General features: G+C 31.0%; 1 protein-coding gene across 1 annotated transcript; it reads right to left on the reverse strand.

The window, feature by feature from the left end:
- Positions 1 to 2,510: 2,510 nt before the first annotated feature.
- On the reverse strand, positions 2,511 to 7,965 carry LOC103487308 (very-long-chain aldehyde decarbonylase CER3). The gene is made up of 11 exons (XM_008445584.3): positions 7,315 to 7,965; positions 6,977 to 7,197; positions 6,625 to 6,860; positions 6,289 to 6,508; positions 5,881 to 6,008; positions 5,104 to 5,360; positions 4,874 to 4,981; positions 3,886 to 4,092; positions 3,507 to 3,617; positions 3,017 to 3,190; positions 2,511 to 2,935 (listed from the first exon to the last, which is right to left on the reverse strand). The coding sequence occupies exons 1-11, from the start codon at positions 7,363 to 7,365 to the stop codon at positions 2,771 to 2,773; spliced, it is 1,878 nt and encodes a 625-aa protein (XP_008443806.2). The 5' UTR covers positions 7,366 to 7,965; the 3' UTR covers positions 2,511 to 2,770.
- Between the last annotated feature and the right edge of the window lie 2,391 nt (positions 7,966 to 10,356).

Below are 10,356 nucleotides of genomic sequence, written 5' to 3' on the forward strand. Positions count from 1 at the left end.
ATTTAATGATTTTAATAATTTAGTTGTGCTTCAAAGTTGATATTTCGATGAATTTTGGTGGAAAAAAGAACTTTTCCAACTTTTTTTTGCCTGCACATAGTTGATTGCTTCTTCAATTCTTCTCTCACCAACTAATGCTTGATAGCAAACTTTGTGTTTTGAGTTATTGAGTTGATGGACACATATATACTATATTAAGTTATGCTTTTTTCTTTTCAACTCTTCCATCTCTAAAATCAAACTACCAACAATGTTATTGAAACATCAAACTGGCCTATTGTTGTGAGCACGAGAGAGAACTTGTATGTATATATAGAGTAAGAAATACAAATGTAGTTAAGAAATAAATAAATAATAGAGAAACTAAATGGTCTGCAAACGATGAAGGAAACTAAATGGTCTAAAAAAAAACTTTCTAAAAAAAAATTTCTTCAACCTAAGACTATATCCATCTCCAAAATAATGAAATTTTTTTCTTCCTTCTTAACATAAATTTTCATCATTTTTCTAAAAAAAACAAGAAAACCTTACGACTTCTCATAATGACACGTCGCAATATTTAATATTGAAATTAATTTTTTTCTTGTCAATGTAAAACTCCTCCACTTTCTTAACAAAAAAACACTTTAGATTTATCCAAGAAATAAACCAAACCTACTAACTATTTAAAAATTAAAATTAATTGAAATAGACAAATAAATAAAAAATGTTACGATATATATTGATACTTTAAATCTAAAGGTTATATTTGTAATTGTCTCGTTGGTTTGACTAATCAAGGAACAAACACATACATTTTGGTAGCTCATCTTTGTTTTCACATATTAGTGAGGAGAATATCATATTTTATGAGTAGACCAAACTAAATGATTATAATTATAATTATCATAACAAAAAAATTATAATTAAACATTGTAAAAAATTTGTCTTAGAATGTATTTAAGCCATAAAAAATTATTTTTGATTCAATGTTATTATATACATTTTACTAATTAGTCTCGTGATGTCGAATAGTTAACATTAGAATGGGACTAGGAGGGGCACTGTGTCTCCCAAACGATGCAAATTTATACAGATGCAAAGTATTATTGAGTAAAACTAACCAAATTTGCCTTGGATTATTTAGTGGCAATGGGTCCTCAATTGTTCAAAATGTAGTGTTTTAATTTTTTTTATAGAGTTCAAAACCGTTCGAGAAGTAACGGACTAGTACCACTATTTCCTCTACGTGTTAATGCATTGGTTGGTTGATTTTATTAAAATAAAAAGTTTGAGCAACATGATGGACAACATGTCAACGACAAAACATCGAGGACCTTTATGAATAGTACTCTTTCCATATATGAAAGATTGATTTTCATATATTTCGTGGATCTTGTTTCTTCCGTCATATACGCCTTCCTTTATTCTCTTGCAATTAATATTCATTATTTCTAAAATATATTTCTGAAGCAAGTCAATTTAATGTGTGTTTGAACGTGTTTTGAGCTTAGGGATTATTAAAGCTTCAACCTTCATGTATTGATAGTGAAAAATTATTGTGCTTGTTGCCGAGACTAGTTCGATAGAGTGAATGTGAGGGGATCTCACTCTTAGGGAAAGCTTATGCATTATTGAGGGGATCTCAAACAAAACTTGAAGAAGCATATATTGTGAAAGTGAGAGGAGGTCAAGCTTAGGGAGAGACTTAAGTTAAAAGGTTGAAAAGAAAGCTATACAGGGAGTTATCAAAGAGGGAGTTCGCGTGTTAGATAAGTAATTTCGTTGTGATTGTTAAACTCTTTATATAATAAAGTTTCGTTCCATTGAGAAATTTGTCTCTAGATGTAGGTGATTTTGTATTAAGTTACCAATTCTTATGTCATTATTTTTCTACATGTTTTTGTAACTGTTATCTTGTCGGATACATTGTTGTGTGACATTGTGCTTGACATTGTGTCTGTTGTCTGATCCGCATACTATTTTTTCAATATGTAATTGTATAATTTTTTATAATTTATAGTAAATTCTGTTTGGAAAATTAATTGTATAAAAAATTACTTTACATATCTATTTGGAAATTGTCAAAAATAGCAAATTTGACAAAATAGGTATAACATATAGCAAATTTTCATATTATTCTATCAATAATAGACATTGATAGACACCGATATGCTTCTATTAGTGGTATTGATAGACAATGATAGAAATTATCGATAAAATCCAAAATTTTGCTATAACTTTTAAATATTATATTTAAATAGAGAAAAAAAATTATAAGTTAAAATGTAGTTGAACTTTTAAATTTTTTTTTTCCTAATAAGCTCTTTATCTGTGTGACCATAAAGTATTTTAAAAAACTTAATTGCTTATAAATTATCTCGATTTAAAATAAAGCTAAATCAACCGTGAATTCAAAATCTTAAATGGATGAGTTAAATGTAACATTTGCTCAAATACACTACAAATCTTCAATGGAAGAAGAAACAAAGTCAAGGAAAACAAAACTGTGAATATCCAAATTACAAGTATTGAGAATAATCATCTACTTCTTTAATTCTTTAATTTTGTTGACAAAACACACACATATATAGTAAGTAATAACATGATGCAAAGAACAAAAAAGGGCTTTGCAATATTGAAATTTAATGCTTCAATTCACTGGTTCTAGTTCACATATACCAAATCATATTTGTAATTACCTTTTTTTTTTTTTTTTTTTTTTGCTTTTTGATTTAATGCAATGAAAGGATTAAAAGAAAAAGGGTAAGATTTATTTGATTTTATATTTTCATTTGGTGGAGACTGGTTTTAGGCCATGTTTTAGTGCTGCCTCCCAAACAAGGTCAATTCTATCCACATCTAAAGCCCCAACTTCATGGTGAGTCCACCCTTCCAAATGGTGCACCACTCCCCCTGCATGACATGCATGCACCACTCCTCGGCTCATCGTATACTGTAACGTTAAAAATATGAGTAACATTAACATCTATATATATGGTATCAAAATAAGAGATCATAAAAATTAGTTAAATACCTCGCAGTTGCCAAGGCCTTGAACGTCCTCGGGCAATCGCATGGCAGCGAGGTCGCCGTAGGTGCAATCTCTTCTGAAAGCTAAGATGGGAGGGACTACAAATTGATGGAAATGAGTTCCACTTGGGGCCCAACTTTGCTCTCTTGGAGTGATCCACTTCCCAACAATCCATGTCTGTTTGAAACTTTTACATGATCAGTTAATGCGTCGTAAAAGAGAGAAAGAAAACATACAGCTGAAGGCTTTTGGTTGTTTAAATTTATCCATATCATTATCACTGTTATCATTATTATGTCACAAGGATAAGATTATGAGGCGTTTCCATAAATAGATGTAAAACAACAAAAGTTATAATTTTGACGATTTTGAAATCACACGTAAACATGAACTTAGTAAGTTGTATTTTTTAAATACTTATTTAATTACCATGTTTTTTAGTGATTAAGAAGTGTTTTTAAATGTAATATAGATACATATAAAGTATAATTACCTTGCAATTGCGAGCAGCCTGGTATTTAGTAACCTGAACCAAGTAGTTCTGACAATCTGCAGGTGCTTCCTTTTGTATTTTCTCAAATCTTTCCGTGGAAAGTGTAAGCATCTACAAGGAATTTTTAGGAAAAATAAAGATGTTAGTTAATTAAAGAAGCACATTAATCAAAAGATTCAACTTTCCTCTAATCTATTAATTTAAATTTAGATTCAACTCCAAGTTCCAATAATGATATATGAAATTTTAATACTCACAATACAAACAAACAAAGAAACGTGAAGGTTATTATATTTGGAGAAGAAGAAAGAGAGGATAAATTATTAGGAAAAACAGTAACAACTTTATTGAATAATTTTTCAAAGAAAGAGAGACTTACAAGGACTCGAACTCTCCTTCGACAAAGGTAGAGAGCAATGGCTCTTCCAAGCTTGGAAGTTGCCCCAGTTAGAAAAACTTCTTTAACATCCTTTGGAATTTCATTGAGAATAACAGCAGCTGTTAGTGTATTCCCATGCACAACTCTTACCCTAAGATTTGGATGCTTCTCTACAAAAAGCGTTCCCCCACCATTCAATGCTTCATTCTGTATATCCAAAAATTAAACCACAAACACAGATTATTCACTGCTAAAATTCAAGAAGCTAAGATAAATTAAAGAAAATAACTAAAGAAATCGTTAAAATCGAGTTTATTGTTTTCAAAATCACGATTTTAACTATGAATGATGTATTGAACTAATTTAAAAATGACAAAAATGATTTAAACATTCTAAAATCACTCTCAAACATGCTATAAACAAACAAAAATGTATAACCGACCGGTGAACCTTATGATGTTTAACCAATCATTTTACAGTCAAGCATTATTATATTTAGAAGTAATTTAATTTTCAAATGCTGAAATCATTTTTGAAATTTTTAACATCACTGAGAAACATATAAAATTGCACAACAATAAATAAAATTAAATGTTAAATTAATTTTAAAGGATTAAAAACGTGTTTTAAAAACTCCATTTTTGAATACTTTTGAATAATTTTATGCTATGTGGACTAGACTAGATAGCAAATGTATCCAAGTTTATTGCATTGCTCTATGTTTGAAGATAGGACTTAGGAGTGAGTCAGAAAAACATAATATTATATTGTGTATGTGAGAGGTAAAATAATTAATTAAGAGCAGAAGTCTTAAATGAAAGAACATGATACATGTCCTCTCACACACAATATATATATTATTTTATAAAGAGATTAAACCTCACAGAAAGATATTAATTTCCCCCACCAACCCAATTCAGAGATGATCAGAATTTACATTTCAATATTATATCAGAAGTAAAGAAATAATAAAGTCAGCAAGACCTACCTTATTTAGTGCAGCAAGACTTATGACTTTAACCCCCAGCTTGTCAGCTCTCAAAATTGCGTCCTCTATATGCTTATTAATCCCTTCTCTTGCAAATGGCAAGAAATACTATACCACAAACACAAACACAAATACAACAACAACACAAACAAACAATTAGTTAGCAGAAGACAAAAACGAATTGATCTTCTTTTTACACTGTATTCGAGGATGGGCTTTTGAGCAGTTACCTGAAATCCGAACCTGGGAACAACCCATGTTTGATGAAGCCAATTTCTAAGATTGTAGTAAGAATAAAGGAAGATTTTAGAGCGACCCCACATGATGAGCATTACAATGAAGGCAACGGGCCAAGATGGGAACAAGGACAATTTTGTAACAAAGGGACGTGAAGCAAAGAATCTTGATACAAATGGAGCATGCATTGATGAAGTCACATCCACCACATGGGCTAGAAATACGAAATCAGGAACTCTCCCATTTTTGCCTGCCAAATTTATTTAAATTCAATTTCTTCATCTACTAATATTTGTCTCTTTTTTTTTTTTTTTCTTTTAGTCATTTAATTTCAACAAACAAACAAACAAACACAAAATAAATTATTATTATTATTATTATTTACTTTGCCTTAAAAACTTTCTAATAATGTGATAACATTATCATAAATGCTTCAACTCCTAAAATCTACAATTTACAACTCTTTTTCGAGACGCATTAACGTGAGAGCCGTATCTCTTTATCAACTTTAGCTCTTTAATGAGAAGTTGTAACCGCCCATTAATGACAATTATTCAATAATCAAGCTGGAAATTGTAAAAAAAAAGAAAGAAAGAAAAAGAAAACTGTCTTTTTGCTGTTGTCCAATCATACTTTATCTTAATGGCACTAGTGGGCATTAGAAAGCCCCAAACTCAATTAAGTTAAGTTATTATTATAAATGACAATGATTAAATGCAGTTTAGACAATAATATTCGAGTTATTTTAAAGAGGGGAATGGGAGACGGACCTGCATTTAAGCTATTCTGCTTATGTAATTTCCATGAATTCTCATGAAGTGTGTTTCCAATAGCATCAAAGAGAGGCATGAAGAGGCAGAAATTAGTCTCTTTCTCTGTATGGTGAAGTGTATGGTACCTAATAAAGTCCCCCAATCAACACCATGACTCTTTCAGTTTTGACCAATTGTAAAAACAAATATACAAACAAACAAATTAAATATAAAAATATGTGTGTGTGTGTATACAATTTTTTTCTTGCTTTTTCTATTTTATGTGGTTTTAGAACGTCACTCTTTAATGTTGAAAGCGACTTATATAATAAGAAGAGGCAAAGGTGTCAGCAATCCAGAGGGGCTTTCAATTTCATCGACAAAGCACTTATTTTTTTAAAGGAAAAATAAGTAGTGAGTTCTTACGTTGGGGTGTAGAGAAGATATCGAAGAACTGGGATTGCATCAAACAACCGATGTGAGACAATTTCAACATTGGAAAGCCCTAAACATCTGAGAAAATCGAATACCAAAACGTAACAAGCAATCGTAGCAGTCGATCCATATCCTAGAAGAAATGTTCCAACAATTGGTGCTCCAATTACGATACTCCACGCAAGATGTTCTAGAACTGTCCCATTTCCAGCTTTATTGGGGGGAAAGAAAAAGAAAAACAAAACTTTCAGAGATTTAAGATTAAAAATGAAAATATAAAAGCAACAACCCAAAAGATATTTAAGTTAAAAGAATTGAAGGGTTAACCTGTAAAAGACTGTGGGACTGAGGAAGAATGATGAAGAGAATGGTAATGAGTAAAAAGATAATGGTTGGAGTGAAATAATCTATGGAAGAAGTAAAACAATGGCTCTGCAATTACAATATGGAGAATCAGAAGTGCGATTAACCCTTTTGTGTTCCAAAGAGGAAGATTTCCAAGTGAAGGGAACAAATAAACCATCATGGAAGTCATTAAAGCTTCAAGTAACAAGAAATTATCCCTGAAATTATGAAGATAAAAGAAAAAAGTAAATATTTGGGGGAGTTGGGAAGAGAAAAAAAAAGAAATCATATGGGGTTTAGGTTATAATTTAGAATGTAGAAATTAAAAATATACCATTCCCATTCCATATCAATTTGTTTGAAATCAACTCCTTGTTGAAGAATCCTTCGGTTTCTTGTTAAGAAAAGCATGTTGCTATAAGAACTCCAAACGACATGAATTCCTACTCTTAGTAAAGAGATCAAAAGAATATGGAGACACCAATTGTGTATGATATTCCCTTCTTCATATAACGTATATAAACCATTTGCAAGCAGTGGCCCATATAGCAAATACTGCATTATTAGACAGTTTTAAAAAAAAAAAAAAGTTAAACATATGCAAAATCAATAAGAAGACATTCATCCATCATTTTCATTTTCTAGAATTTTTTTTTTTTTTTTTTTTTTTACCTTGAACATCCCCAAATTCTCCCACGGCCAAGATGCTAATGGAGCAACCATTGCTAAATCCCAAATTTCTCAAGCTACACACAGCTATTCAGTACTCTGTTTTGTGTGTATTTTTTTTTCTCCTTATATTGAAGAAACGGAGAAATTCAGAAAGAACAAAACGACAGAGAACCGAAACTCTGAATCTTGTAATCTTCTTGTTTTGAAGTGATCTCAGTTGATAGAGAAATTTAAAAAAGAAAAACAAAATAAAAAGGGAGAAAAATGGGTTTATCTTCCACTTGCTAATGTTTTCTTTTCTAAACTGTCCTAAAGCTCTCTCTCTCTCTCTCTCTCTCTCTTTCTAAGACAAATCCTACAAAGTTTAGTGTGTGTGAGGAAGTCTATATATAGAACATAAAAGAAAAGAAAACAAACAAACAAACAAATCAGTTGGTCCAACTTCTCTCGATGGCCGGCCTATATAAATGCTATGAAGAAACCAAATTGGCGATTTGTAAAGAAGTTGACCGAACAAGAGCAGATTCATCACTCTCCCATTTTCCCTTCCTTTTCACACTTATCTCCCTCTCCCTATACATAAATACATAAAATACATTGTATAGGGTAATAGGTAAAAATTAGTGTATTTTAAGCGGGAGTTATGGGAATTGTGTACTTAAGTAGCAAACCGTGGCGGGCAAAACCCATGCTCATGTACGCGTTTCTCATGTTCAAACCCATATTCTGGCACAGCTGTAGTGATGGCACATAATACTTCCTCTAAATTTAATGCTTAATATGGTTGGGAGAATAGGGGTTACTTTAGACTTTTTCCCCCCCTCTCACTTTTTTCCTTTTCTTTTTCTTTTCTTTTTTTGAAAGATGACTACTGCCAATTACTTACTAAAAGGTCAGGTTGAATGTGTTCTGGGACCGCCCAATACAACTCACCCTCTACCACGCTTATACAACCTTACAAATACATCACACATTATGTTATTGTTTCAGACACATTTTACGTCGACACAAATTACCATGGACCACAAAACAATGCTACGCCCACGAAACTTACCTTATCAACTCAAAATCAATATAAACTTTATAAAACATAGACACTAAATTCAAACAAAACTTAAATCTCAAATTGTAATGTCTTAACGCACATAAATACCAAACCAATGCAAAACTCAAACCTTTTCAAGTATAACATTTTGAAAGAGGAAAAATGAAAAAGCCATGAATTCTTTTCTACGAATAATTGAATTAGCAACAATGACGTAGTTTTTGTTTTTTTGATACACAATTTACTTAAAATGATGCATGTTAGTTTAGTTGCTCGATGCAAAGGATAGGATGATACATCCATATGTACGTGATTCGACCAAATGTTGAACTCAAAATATAGAGAATAAATTTTGGGATAAAATCTTTGAGATTCTGTCTAGTTATTTTCGGATAATTCCTCATTCTTCTTTTTCTTTTTTATTTTTCGATATATTGATAAAACATAATTAGGTTTAAAGTTAAAAGGTGAATCTGTTTGATTCTATATTGGAAATTGTTAGTTTCTTTTGTAAAAGAAATGACTTTATTTAGAAAGATATGCATTGAACTACAAAAGAAAAAGTTTGTTTGTAGGGAGTCTTTTTATATCAACCATGAGGGAAGAATGAAAATTGAATAGTCTGATGAATATATGTTTAATTTGAAACTTTCTTAATAAACAAAAGATAAAAACAAAATAACATAAGGGTTATTCTAAGGATTTTCAGCTTTTAGATTTTCACAAGGGTTATTATGTGTATATATATATTTGGTCATTGTAATGGAAAAGATTGAATAAGAAGAGAGTTGGTTGGTTGATTGTGATTTAGGAGGAAAATGAAGGTTAAAATGATGAAAACATAAATGGGGACAGATGGCGGTGGTTTGGTATTTGAAGAAGACCCTTTTCCTTTATTCATCCCTAAGCTAACCCTTTAACATTAAAAACCAGCCTGCCCTCCCCCCCGCCTCTCATTCTTCTTTTTGACTATTTCCTTTTTAAACTAACCACATCTCTTTTCTTATTTTCTGTTTCCCAAACCAATTTTATTAACTCCTCCATCCATCCATCCAAACTATTTACACATATAATACATATAAATACAAGTTTACAATTATGGTAAATTTTTGATTTTATTTTTGAAAACGGTCGGTAATAGACCATATCATAAGTAAGAGTCTATTGATCATAATCATAAATTATATCTCTTAGAAATTCGTCAATGTATTTACCCTTTTTTTTTTTTATTGCAACACCTCAAGTTCAAGATTCATATCAAAATTTGGAATATGGATTCGGCAACCAACCACTTTCACATTTTTTGCTTGTCTTAAAGGTATTTAAAGTGGAAGTTGTCCCCAAAGACTAACACGAGTTCTTTCAACATGTTTTATCCCCACTCAAATACATCCTTTGAAAATTTTCAAATTCAAAGTTGCCCAACATAAAATTGTTCTAAGCTAAGCACACGCTTAATTTTGAAGTTCTTATCAATGAGTCATCGAAAATGAAGGTGTGCCTAAGTTGACATATGTAGTGATTTTCCATTCTCTTTAGCATTTATTAATCATGCTTTCATGTTCTCGATATCTCTCTCATTTCGAATGTGATTTCAGTTTATTTATATCCCTCACCTAAATTAACAATTACCCACAATTTTCAAAACTAAATTATTACGCATCGAGGGTTATTCGAAAAGAAATTAAATCCAAAATTTATAGACATGTCCAATATCGTAGGGTACATGGAGGGAAGCACAAAGAAACACTCATCCCAAAAGGGAAAAGTCGATGTCTAGGAGTATGGATCGAACAATTAAGACAATAAATATATACCAATAAGAAAATAGTTGAGTTGCACTCGTTGTAGCACCCTATTATCTTGAATGTTGAAAATGACCTTAACATTACCATCGTTACTCGTATTCATAAGTAACTAGCTAGTTGAAAAACATTCAATAAATAGCTCCACACTAGATGACTCTTTTAAGAGAGAATTAAAAAGAGTAAGAAATA

This window comes from Cucumis melo, chromosome 2, assembly GCF_025177605.1.
Source record: "Cucumis melo cultivar AY chromosome 2, USDA_Cmelo_AY_1.0, whole genome shotgun sequence".
In the NCBI taxonomy this organism is placed as follows: Eukaryota; Viridiplantae; Streptophyta; class Magnoliopsida; order Cucurbitales; family Cucurbitaceae; genus Cucumis; species Cucumis melo.